A 13,539-nucleotide genomic window follows, 5' to 3' on the forward strand; every position below is an offset into this window, starting at 1 on the left:
CCCCAAATAGAAAGTCAAATTCCAACATATTAAAAAAATTAAGAATACATCTGACAGAAATTACCTTTGCTTACAAAATTTCATTACATACAATCTGCATATTTTTATTGGACCAAGAAATGTCCTCTCCATTTACAAAATTCAAAGAGAAACCTGACGGGTAACTCATATTCTCCCCCCAGCTCCCGAGAGTGCACTGTCTGTGGTCCCAGACGTTCAAAGCATTTCTCAGGATCCTGGGTCTCCACTCTCTCTGCGCTCTGTCCACTGCTGCTTTCTCAAGCTAAAGCAAAGAAAAGCAAACTCCATGAGCAGCTTTCACCAGGAACTGGAAGGAAGCATCAAAGCCAAGAACAGTGTTACTGAGGACCACTTGGAGAGAGAGTGCAGGGTTGACTGAGCGCTCGTGATTTTCCCACCTGTGAACAAAAGAGAAGCCTCCAATGAAGCCAGTTTCTAAGAAACATTCTTAGGTTGGTCTTCTGTCCCAGGCTTTGTTCTGCTACAAAATAAGGCATTGTCTGAAGTCTCTGCCCCCAAAAGGAGGTCTGCAAAATGTGTCGAAAAGCTGAACCATTTCTAACAAACAAATCTAACAATGAGAACGGGTGATTTCCACTAGCGGTGCACAGGTAGGAAGTATTTTAAGGTCAAAGTATGGGATTGAAATTATTGTTGTAGAGAATCAACAGTTCAATAACTGAAACAAAAATAATTAGGAAAAGTGTGATGTGACAAGAATTCATAATATTCCATAAATAACAAAATTTAATAATTTTTTATATTCATATGTTTGATTGTTTAGATCCTCATTTCAAAGTTGGCAAAAAGGCAAACATATCTAGCATTCTTATATTTAGGGGTAGTTCTTTTATGAAATCAAATCATCATATGCAATTTAATGGATCGAATTACATGAGTTGACTGGTCTAAAGTGGTTTAAAAGCACCATAAGCTCATAAACTAAGAACCATTTTAAGACAGTAACTTTAGGAATGGTTCTTCAAGCAATAAGAATACAGAAATATCAGAGTCGTTGACATAACTACTCCTTGTATGTCAAGCATGGTAAAAAGTCTTAACCTATACTATCTTTGTTGATCCTTGTATCATTCTTATGTGGTCCTCCTGTTGGCAGATGAGAAAAAGTATTGCTTAACAATTAGTGGAAAAAAAAAAAGAGTCCATGAATTTGAAGGAGAACAAGGAGGGGTATATGGGAAGGTCTGGAGGGAATAAAGGTAAGGGAGAAATGTAATTATATTATGACCTAAAAATGAAAGAATAAAGAAAACAAAAGACGATGAATGTGGTTTAGATACTGAGCTGGAGATTGTAGGTCCAGATGCTCTCCTGGATTGTGTCTCAAAACAGTGACTTAGTTTCCGTTCTTGTTGCTGTTATAAAATCACTCTGACAAAAGGCAATTTAGGGAAGAAATAGTTTTATTTATTTTGGCTTACATATCTAGACTACAGGTCACTGTTGCAGAGAAGTCAAGGTGGCAGCAACCTGATACAGCTACCATACCACATTCACAGTTAAGAGCCACGTAAGTGCAGTATGCCTACTTGTCACATCATGCCTCTCCTACAGAGTCCAGGATCTCAGTCTAGGATATGCTGCTGCACCCAATAGGCTGAATCTTACCACACCAATCATCAACCATGACAGTCCCCCACAGACGTACTTACAAGACAACAAGTCTTCATTAACACTATCTTTCCAAGTGACTCGATAATATATTTAGTTGACAAAAATTATCAGTGACTGACTCTGGGTATAAACATAAGAATAAGAATTCAAACAATTACCTAAATCTTAACATCTTCTTACAAGCTAGCTTTGCTAGTCCAATAAGCGCAATGACAAAATGGAGCATTTTTGTTGCTGTTAGAGACAGCGAACTTTAATTTATTCCCAACACACTTCAGTGCAAAAGAATAACTTTACTGATAAACCACATGTGCAAACATCCACGCATCCACACCCACACAGAAGGTAAGTCTTCATTGCTTTGTCAGTTTTTGTTACTAATGCAATAGTAAAGATCATTAAAATTTTGGAACATTTTGAGTAATTTCCTATTGTGAAAAATGTATTGATTGTAAAGTTCATGGCCACATCTGAGCTAGGACAAGGAAAGTAATTTAGATGAGAGACCTCGATGGAGTAGCATGCACATGTGGAATAACTAAAGAATGCCCACACATCTTTAATTAGTTTGGAAATAGTTGTGTTAAAGGTATTGATGATCCTATATAGTTGTCTTTAAAGATGCTGAGTAAAGTCTTTCTTTCACGTTCTAAATCAAACCTACTAATTAGATAAGTTATCTTAACACAGCCAAATAAACAAGAGAGAAACCCAAGCACAAAGCAGCAGTACTGGGGGATAAGATCTACCTCATCTGTGAAGCTGTCCAGCTGTTTTACTTGAATAAGCCATTTCAACTTCTCAAGCATTTGTTTTTGACAATATAAGAATGAAACCAAGCCTCAGTTGGGTTTTATGGGGCTAAGTTAGATATAACTATGAGATTTCACTTTATTGAAATTTAGAAACTGGTAATTGCCCAAATGCTATTAACTACAACATAAAAATTGTTATTTCATAGATATTACAAGTTAATTAAAATATAATTGTGAAATCCAAATCTGTATAAATATTCCCAAACAGTTCAAATGACTCAACAGAATCTGTATTTGAGTGAAAAGGAACTTCTCAGACTCGGCATAATGAAATTCTTGACTCAAAAGATGCTATGGTGGATGGGGAATGACCCAGAGGGTGAATATCTTGGAACACAAGCATAAGGTACTAAGTTTGAATCTCTAGCACACTTATGGAGGGATGCATCTGTGATTTTAATCCTGTGTGGCTATAGAGGTGGATGCTGTGAAACTCTGTGGGAAGCAGTGATGAACCAATCTGGCCAATAGAGCAAACTCTAGGTAAAGTGAGAAACCCTGTCTTCAAACAAAGGTGGAGTTCATGTGAGAAATGATGCTGTCGTGTCTGGAACGCATTGTTTGTCAATAGTTATCCACAGTTTGCCCCTTACACTCTCTCTTCCCAGTCTTCTGCAATGATCTTTATTGACTGAGGGAGAGTCTAATTTCTTCAGAGATGTGGTCCCTGCAAAGCCTCCTCATTCTTCTGTAGATGGTCCCACACGCCTGTACAACCTTGCAGCACTAAGTAGACTCAGTGGGTTTTAAAAAAAAGAGCACCTAAAGTTAGAAAAGGGGGAGTAGGAGCTTGATGTGATAAAAACTTCAATATACATATATATTTCATATATATGTAAATATATATGAAATTCTCAAACAATATATAGAAAAGTTGGAGAGTGTGGTGTGTGGTGGTTTGAATAAGAAGAATCCCCATAGGCTCATAGATTTGAATGCCTGGTCGCCAGGGTGTGGGACTTTTGAAGTGACTAGAAGGTGGCACCTTGTTGGAATAGGTATGCTCTTATTGGGAAGTGTGTCACTGGAGGTTGGCTTTGATATTTCAAGGGCCCAAGCCCACGCTTGTCTCTCTCTCTTCCTGATGCCTGTGGATTTGGATATAGAACTCTCAACTTCTCTAGCAACATGTCTGCCTGTGTATCACTATGCTCCCTGCCATGGTGATAATGAACTAAGCTTCTAAACCTGTAAGCAAGTCCCAATTAAGGGCTTTCTTTTATAAGAGTAGCCTTGGTCATTGTGTCTCTTCACAGAAATAGAACTCTGACTGACACAGAGAGCAATAGAGGAAGACACTTGACATCAACCTTGGTCTTCAACATGTGCACATACACATGCACATACCAAAATATACACATACATATAAATATACACATAGACATGCACAGACACATAGAAGCACACACAGGTGTGTTTGTGTACACACACACACACACACACACACACACACACACACACACTTAGTTGGAGGACCTAAATGGAAAACATCTTTTGTAATATCAGGATATCAGGAACAGGATGAAGGTCAGCAAATACTTGTAATGTTGTTAAGAGAAGCTTACCAATACAGAAAAGGAGGCTTTTTTAATCTTTTAATTTTGAAGAAAACTTTTTGTGTGATTTCAAAGTATGTTAATTATTAGACCTTTTCATCTAGTTATACAATAAAGAGAGATTCTCCCCATTTTATAAATATCTTTTATTTTATGGTTTTCTGTTTTGTTTTAATTTTTTGAGATAAAGTTTCTCTGTGCAGGCCTGGCTCTTCTGGACTGTAGACCAGTCGGGCTTTGAACTCAGGGATCTGACTGCCTCTGTCTACTAAGTGCTAGGACTAAAGGTGTGCACCACCACACTTGGCTTTGGTTTTTTTTCATTTTAAAGTAACTTTTGAATATATATATATATATATATATTCAGATTAGTGGATTTTTAAATCATTTTTTGCACAAATATTTGTTACTTATTTTACTTATGATGCTATCTATCATCTATCTAGCTATCATCTAGCAATCATCTATCTCTCTGCCTATCATCTCTCAATCTGTATTTTCCCTCAGTGATTTGAGATGATTACTGAAGACCTGATGTGCCCTTTCCCTTAAACATAAGGCATTAGATTTTCCTTTTAACTATAAGGCATTTTATTTTTTTTAAGTGCAACATTTTTATTCTTGGTCTAGTAATTCCATGCACACACACAATGCATTCTGTTTATATTCAACCTTAATTTTTTTTAAAACAACAAATTTTCAGTACAGCCTTTCAATGGGAGAAACTGATGCTGAGCTGGATGCGAGGCCCTTGTCAGTCATGCTCTATAATTATGGAAGCTTTCATTTACAAATGAGGATTAATCAAGTGCTGTGTCAAAAGTTTTTCCTTAAGATTCAGTGCTCTCCTTTGCTCAGCTATAGTTACTATCAATCTCATTTTATAATGTCAAAATAGAGCCACAAACAGTGCCTCTGGTCTGGCTCTATATGACAAGTATATTAATAAGGTAAGCCACATGCAGAGTCTTCTATGATATCATGAGGCATGTACTTGGAAGTTGGGAATTGCTGCCCAATAAGTAATATATACAATCAACTATTAAGTGCTAATAATAAAATTGACAACCACAATATATCATTGGTTTAGAAGCCAATAAATATTCACTATTAATTTTAAACTACTTTTTATAAGTTCCTTCTTATTTCATAGGATGATCATGATAACAGAGAAACAGGTATGTAAAAAACTAGTATCTGTATAAACACAGTTTCATACCCAAGTGGCCAGGTACTGCTTAGCCCAGGTCAGGCGAAGAATTTTATAAGAAGAACATCCTGCTTTCTGGGTTGTAGGTATTATTTATGCTAATTGCAGAATGGTATGGAATTCAAGGAAGAGAAACCCCTCAAATATTTCTGAATTCTGCCATGTATCCTTCAATGTCAAGTAGATTTAGACCCTACTGCATTGGTGAAGTCCATTAGATTGAGCCTGCGGGGTCAGACTTACCTGAATATGAAGGTACCCTAATTTGGGTGCTAGCTGTTCCATCTCCTCCTTCGCTGTATGCTCGAACTTCAATAATGTAGACTCCGGCCTCAGGGAGAGGTACTACAGCTTGAGGTTTCTGTGTTTCAATAACTTGAACTTTACTGTGACCCTCTTGCCTATAAAAAACCTGTAAACAATAATAGAGACTTGAATGATTTGTTATTCAATTGAATACTGCAAATGTTTATTGACTGCCAACTACATATTGCACTCTGCGCTAGGCACAGGGCTCCTCAGCTTTGATGCAGAGGCAAATGTGCTGCAGTCATAACACACTGTGATGGAAGAGTAAATGGGGCAATAGCCGTGTGGAAAAGAGACTAAGGGAAGACTTTATGGAAGAGGCCGTGCCTTAAGTGTTTGAAGGGAAACTGGAAGCAGAGATGGTGGTTTTCACCAGGAAGCTGAGTACTTGAAAGTGCTGCAGAAAGACTGTCCTTAGTTCAAAACCATCCTGAGCTACTTTGACAAACTCTGTCTCAAAATAAATTCGAAAATAAATACAGAACTTACCAGATGAAGATTTTCAGATATGAAAATAGAGAATAAAAATAGAAAAGAAAAAAAAAACAAATCCAAAACCTCTTAAATAGTAAGAAACTATGGTATCCATGCAATGGATAGAATACATGGAAAACAAGAACAAGAGAAATAAGATTATAGAAGCAGATAGGAAGCCAGTCATGAGTAAAAGTTGGAGCCTGATCCTTGAAAAGGGTGGTGTACAGAACACAAGCTCATGTTCCCCAGGTTCACAACACATCCTCAGATATCGGAGACACAGTTATGAGTACAATTAGGGGTGCCATGTACTATAACATGATGCATGCCTGGAGTGCATAGGATGGCTGGGAAGCTCCTAGGATGGAAAGGTATAAAGAAAAACATTGCTAAGCATTTAAAATAAAACCATCTAATAAATGACCATCAGAGTCAAAACTTCATTTTCCATTTTATCAGAATTCACAGACTGTTGAACTTGTATTTGGATGACAGTGTCTTGCAGAGTTGACATTTTTCGACATGTGTCCATAATTGCATAATTAAAAATACGGCATGGAGAACAGACACACAAGTCTGCACACAATATTATCTGGGCTGCTGCACAACTGAGGCTGCAGAAGCAGGGGGATCATTACAGAAGGCTGTGGCTGGTTAGTTTAGGAATTTCCTTAGAGGCTGGTATTAGGGCATTGATCACTTTCTAACTATCTGCTATGCAATGCTTTTCTTATGCTTTTACCTCCAATAATAGTTTAGTATAATTGGAGGGTATAACAGCCACACAACAGCAGCTAAGATACATTAAGTGCATTATTATTTATTTTCATTGTTTTTATTCATTTTCATAATTATTGATCCTAATGGGACCAGCACAGGCTCAGACATTATGCAAATGTGGGTTCAAAACAGTCTTCTTTGAAATCAAACCAAGCCAATCGCCCACAGCTTCCTGACTGGGTAAGTTACTCACCTTTCCTAGCCTGAATCCACTCTTTTGTTTGTGGAAATAATACCTCTTATTTCATGATTTTGTTAAGTGAACTAAAGGGGCAAGAGCGTATGAAAAGAATCGAGCATGAGTCCTGGTGCCTACAAGCTTAGTAAGAGAAAGTCATTCCTATTGCTACCATTTTTGCCTGCCAGTGGAATGGTGTTTTAATTTCATGTGCTTGAAGCAAGATAAATCACTCACATGCACACACACACACACACACACACCCCACATGCACACACACACACGCACCATAGTGTTCACATAGAAAACATGTTTTGGGTGTGAACTAACTTGTATGCAGCAATGTAAACCCCAGAAAAGCAGAATCGCGGGTGGGAGGAGTGCAGGTTTGTGTGTATGTGAGTGCAGAGCCCAGAGGCCAGCCTGGGGCTGTTATTGCTCAAGAGCCATCCACCATGTTTTTGAGACACAGAATTTCACCAGGACCTCAGGCTCACATATTCAGATGGGCTGCTTGACCCAAGGGCCACCTCCTCAGATGCCTGGCTTTTTTCAGTGGGTTCTCAGAATCTAACTGAGGTCCCCACATTGTGTGGCACTTTACTGACTGAATCATCTCTCAGATCTCAAAGCAGCATTTTATGATTGATTTGTTTTTTTGAGTCAGGGTCTCACTATTTAGCCTTTGTTTGCCTGGGACTCACTATGTAAACTGTATGATCTTGAACTCACAGAGTTCTGCCTGCCTCCTCCTCTAGGTACTGGAATTAATGCATATGCCACCACAGCCAGTTCCAAGATAGTATTTTATATGATGCTGCATTAAGTGACGTGATTTTTCTTTGCTTTTATGTTACACACATTCCATCCATTCTCAGACCTCAATTTGTTTCTGGGTCTGTAGGAAACTGCCCATTTGAGTATGTAGTACTCTATAGTTCTATGTACTTAAATTCTTTCTGGAAAAAGATGGCATAGCTTGAATAGACATTCAAAATTATGTGCACATTTCTATGTCCTTATCTGACTCAGCACCAAGCTTGGGTCATATCCATCAGAGAAACCATAGGTGCTTAGCTTCTTGACGCAATCTAATGACAGAGATAAATAGGCAGTACAACCAAGGGTGGAGTGTGCTCTAGTTGGAGAGCTGCAATGCCCAGAATAATTGCTTTGATTTGGTGAATTCTGGGAGATGGCTACAGGGGTTTATTTAGGCTCAAAAATCACAAATTTTTCACAATTCATTATTCTGATTTTGACTGTAACATAGTTATGAATTACAATCCTATCATCTGCATGTAGTGATTAGAATCAAATTTATGAGAAAGGAGATGTATATAGCTTGGTAAGGAACGGCAGAGCAGTGACTATTTCCGAAGACATGGTTAATATGGTTCAGTATATTACAACTTTTATGACAGTGAAAAATGTAACCAACAATGTATAACTCACATTGCTATAAAGTATAGAGATGGAGGAAACTTGTGGGTCAGGGTGAGATTTAGGAACAGAAGGTAGAAACAGCAAAAATTCATTAAAAATCAGCTAGTAGCTTCAGAAAGAGTCTGAGATTAAGTGTGGCTTTTATCGGTGTGTACGAAGAAGTAATACACACCAGCAAAGACGTTTGCTAAATAAAAAATCAACTAAACCAGTGGTTAATCTTCAGCACTTTGGAGCATCTTGGCCCAGCTGGAAGACCTGATTTAGAAAAATGAATAAAAAATTGTGTCTCCTGGGAATATCCCAGGAGACACAATCTCACAACAAATTCCCTGTTCCTCCTGCCTCTGACAATCTCTCCACTCCTATTCCACAATGATTACTGAGCCTTAAAAGGAAATACAGGAGTTATAGACTGAAATCCATATCCCTGCAAAATGAATGATGTGGCTTTCTGTAATGGTCTCTGTCTGTCAAAAGAAGAAGTTAATTTATAACACTGAATGAGGACTACACTTATCTGTCGGTATTAGGACCCACTATTACTATTGAAAGAAAAAAAGCAAAATACAAAAATAAAATAATGCCAAAATACAAGTGTACACATATAGTTTTAAGACACTCATTATATTTTACTTACATTTCTTAACTCTCCAGAGTCCAACATAGAACCAGTAAGGTCTGTGGGACCTATTTCTACAGAACATTCTTTATTGTATCCCCAAGTTTGCCTTATAAGTCTAGAAAAACACAACAGAGTACTACACAGCAGAAAAAAATGACATCATGAAAATTTCAGGCAAATAGATGGAGCTAGAAAAGATTTTGAGTGAGGTAACCCAGACCCAGAAAAACAAATATCACATGTACTCACTCATAAGTGATTTTAAGGCATAAAGCAAAGAAAACCAGCCTAAAAATCACAATCCCCAAAACCTAGACAAAAATGAGGACACTAAAAGAAATATACATAGGATCAAATCTACATGGGAAGTAGAAAAAGACAAGATCTACTTAGTAAATTGGGAGCATGTGGACCCATGGGAGGAGTTGAAGGGGAGGAAAGAGTCAGGGGAGGGAGTAGAGAAAAATGTAGAGCTCAATTGCTGGAGAAAGATGTATAGCTAACAACTACCTGCCTACTGGGGCGTGGCCTCATAGACTATTTAACTGGGTATGGGAGTGCATCCAGCCTGCTTCCTCTCTGCCTTTCCCCCCTGGAGCCCGGTTTTGCTGGTTCAGTTTGGATCTCATCTTTATCCATCGTTCAAGCAGATAATCCTGATGTGTAAGTTTTATCTATTAATAAATACCTGTATATTTCTTAGTTCTGAAAAAAATGAATAAGAAATGTAAAAAGACTAAAGAATTATAAAGACATGGCAAAACTAGTTATTGACACTGAGGAGGCTTGGGAGTTCTTCAACCATCTGGGCATTTCTAGATTGGCAGTTACGCTGACAGCTATCTTTATTCATAAAACACATTGCTACTGTAATGTCAGGATGAGTTTCAAATTCTTATTAAGAAACAACCAAGAGTATTAGATTATCCAAATAAATGATTCTAATAAAATTTTAATTAGTATTGTTACTGTTTTAAAAACTGATTGCATTTTATGTATTTCTTGTCTACATGTGTGTGTGTGTGCACTTGCAAGCACATATGGTACACGTGTGGAGGTCTGATGTCAACCTGAGAAGTTGGTTTTTTCCTTCCAGTATGTGGGTCCCACGGGTAGAACTGAGGTTGATAGTCTTGGCCTCAAGCCCCGTTGCTGCTGCACCATTTTGCCAGCCCGGTACTGCTATTCTTAAAAGGAAATGGCTGTTCTAAGTACATGGTGGTATTAGGTCAGTATGCAGAAAATACAATGAAAATGTATGATGATGCTTTCAGATGCCCCTGAGAAGTTGGCATCCTGTGAAGGGGAAGGCCATTTCTCAGCTTTGTACCTTGTGAAAAGTTGATGGGACCAATGATATGGGTTAAGCACTATGAAGCCCGAGGGTAAGAAGGTAGGTGAAACAAGACACACAGCAGGTAGATGAGCAGCTGAGCGCAGCCATGCATGCCTGTATCCCAGTAGCTGGGAGGTTGTGAATATTAGGAGTTGGACTAGGTGGAGGAAACAAGGTCAGCGTAGGATGCTTAACAAGACTGTTTCAAAAGCAAAGAGAAACTTCCAGAAACTTTTGAAAGGCAAGTTTGTACGTACAAGTAAAACTGGCTGTGGCGTAAGTAACAGAACTTTACAAGTCAATTCTTGCTGACCCTTGTGGGCACTCCCTCCTTCCTCACATGATGTACCAGTTGCTTTTTGTCATCTTGATATAGGCTATAGTTGAGGAGAGAACCTCACTTGAGAGGGTGACTACATCAGAGTGAACCATAAGCAAGTTAATGGGACATTTCCTTGATTGTTGGTTGATACAGGGGGACTTATCCTGTTCTGGGCAGTTCCACCTCTGGGCAGGTTGTCCTCAGCTGTATAAAAAGGGAAACTGAGCAGGCCTTGAGGGACAAACCAGAAAGCTGCTTATTTCTGTGGATGGGTCTGACTCACTTCCTGCCTCCTGGCTCCTTCTCTGAGTCCCTGCCCTGGCTCCCTTCAATGACAGACTTTGATATGGCTGTGTAAGCTGAAGGGAACACTTTCCTTAGAAAGATGCTCTGATCATGATTTTATTACAATAGGAAACTAAGTACCACACCCATCTCCCCAACGTTTGTACACAAGTCTCCATCTATATAATACTTGAGTTATTTCTATTTTATGTTTTCAAAAAGAGACTTTGTTCTAAACAAAGTTGAATATAATCAAATGTATATGGCATGACACTGTGTACTTTTCCTGAGTAAGTATACCATTCTATGAGGCTCTACACTGTCAAATAGGCAAGAGGTAGAGGTTTTGAATTGGAATGGATATAGAATTAAAGAAAAACTATAAAAATGTAGGAAATCAAAGCCATAGAGTGTCATGTTCATTGATTCATAAACTCCTGAAGAAATGGAGAAGTGTGGATGTGAGTGTTCCCATTGCATCAGATGTGAAATAACTCTTGGTGCACATAACTCCCAGGTGGTAGAAGGTCTTAGCTGACCACTAAGTTGTCATAAGCAAAGGAGAATCTCTAGGTACATGAAAGGACCATTTGATAATAGTAACCTTTCACCTAATTAATATCTACTCTTCCTGCCTTGAATAGGATGGGAACATAGAGAGAGAAAACACAGGAAAGGGAATTTTAATCTAGAAAAGAAGATTTTTTTTTTAGGTGTAGGTTGGACACTGTAAACATTTGCCTCCTGGTTTGCAGCCCGAGGCTCTTGTCTTGAATTCTTTCTGACAACCTGTGTCTTCTCTGAGTGGGCACCTTCTCTAGGGAGGAGGAGGACTTTGTACAAGCAAAAGCATACCCCCACTCAACTTTCCTGAATAACAAGGCACCTATGTTTTGAATTTTCCAAGAACACCAGGAACAGCTTCTGCTTTACTAGATAAGAACGGCCAAGATGACCACATGGAAAAAGAAATGTCTGCTGTGTTCTATTCTATTCTGTAGATCTTCTGTGAGTATGGAGAGGTAGGTAGTGTGCCAAGACACTGGTGTCACTCTTGACATGGCGGCAGGATCTCTGTAATCCAGTTGGAATAACCTAGGAGGTGATGCTCCCCACCCCACCTGAGTGACAGTTAAGTGTGCATGTCTTCCCTATAATGACACGGATAGATGTCTAACCACTGACCGAAGACTGTTGCCTAGACTGCATTACTCCTCAGAGCCATATTCCAAGTATGTGTTCTCTAGGTTACGACTCTTTGTTTCTATTCTCATCTGTGGTTTCCAGCTACATTCCTGTTTCATGGTGCCTGTGTCAGGAGAACCCTGCACTAAGACCACTGAACACTGTGAAGCCTTCTTATCAAGGGATCCTTTGCGTTCACAGTTATTCCAAGCACTATCCCACTAGCAGAGGTTCTAATAATAGTAGCAAATGGGTGGGTGAGAAGGGCTGGCTCTGTATGTCATTGGTAGCTTCATTTATGCAGCTCTTCTGTCTCAGAGATGAGGGTGTGGAACTCCTTCAAGAAAATTAAAACAAAAATAAGATCTTGCAATGTAGACCTACTTTTGTGTGTTTATACGACTAAGACGAGCTATGTTGAAGGCTCTACCCAGCAAGAAGGTATTCCAAAGAGATGTGTGTGTTCTTCACATGAAGAAATAGGAATTGTCCATTTTCTTTCTTAACATATTTAATGTTTCTCACCTAGTCGGGTAATCTCCTCAATAGAAAAATAATAGCATCAAATTTTCAATATATGCTGCATAAACATAGAATTATTTTGTGCAAATTATCTAACTCTTAAAATAATACTGTAACACATATATTGCTAGTTCCATTTTTACCAGTTTTGACTGAATAAAAAATGGAACTCAGGGAGGTTAAGAAACATTCAAAATTATGCAAGTAGGATTTGAACTGAAGTCTGTCTGATTTAGAAGCCAATGATCTATGTCTGTCATATCACAACACATCAGAAAGTCATGCTGAAAAAACACATGTTGTTTTGTAAGACCCATAGACGAATAATTGCATAAGATATTTCTGGTTGGATTGAAAATATTTCGAATGAATTGAATGAATTTATTCAGCTCTCCTAAGGGTGTTGAGGATTAGTGTTCTTGCCCATTGTTGGGAAACCAGATTTAGAGTATTGGGGTGGAACAATTGCAGGCACAGTGGATTGAAGTGATAACAAAGAGTTCAGTGTCACTGGGATGCTGGTTAATTTCATTGCTAATTTGACACAATCAGAATCACCTGGGAAGAGAGTCTCAATAAAGAATTGTCAAGATCAAGTTGGCCTGTGGACATGTTGATGTGGGGATTGATAGTTCATGTCGAAGGATCCAACCATTTATGGGCTGCACTATTCCTTAGGCAAGGGTTCCTAGAGAAGCTAAATAAGCTGAACCCAAAGAAAAACATATAGTTATCCTCCTGGATATTGGAAGTAGACAAGATTGCTGGGCAAAAATTGAGAACTTGGGGGTGGGGTGGGATGGGGGAAAGGGGAGATGGGGAGAGACAAGTGAGAAG

The 13,539-nt window shown here is 38.6% G+C and overlaps 1 protein-coding gene across 1 annotated transcript in view; it reads right to left on the minus strand.

The window, feature by feature from the left end:
• Window positions 1-318: 318 nt before the first annotated feature.
• The window catches only part of Cntn5 (contactin 5), a 656,861-nt gene continuing 643,640 nt past the window's right edge, over window positions 319-13,539 (minus strand). The window contains exons 22-23 of the mRNA XM_050162227.1: window positions 5,481-5,649; window positions 319-419 (exon numbers count right to left, since the gene is read on the minus strand). Coding sequence (XP_050018184.1) covers window positions 319-419; window positions 5,481-5,649 — 270 coding nt within the window. The remainder of the gene's footprint in view (window positions 420-5,480; window positions 5,650-13,539) is intronic.

Source organism: Alexandromys fortis, unplaced genomic scaffold (genome assembly GCF_014885135.2).
Source record: "Alexandromys fortis isolate MF-2015 unplaced genomic scaffold, M_Fortis_MF-2015_v1.1 scaffold_112, whole genome shotgun sequence".
Classification (NCBI taxonomy): Eukaryota; Metazoa; Chordata; class Mammalia; order Rodentia; family Cricetidae; genus Alexandromys; species Alexandromys fortis.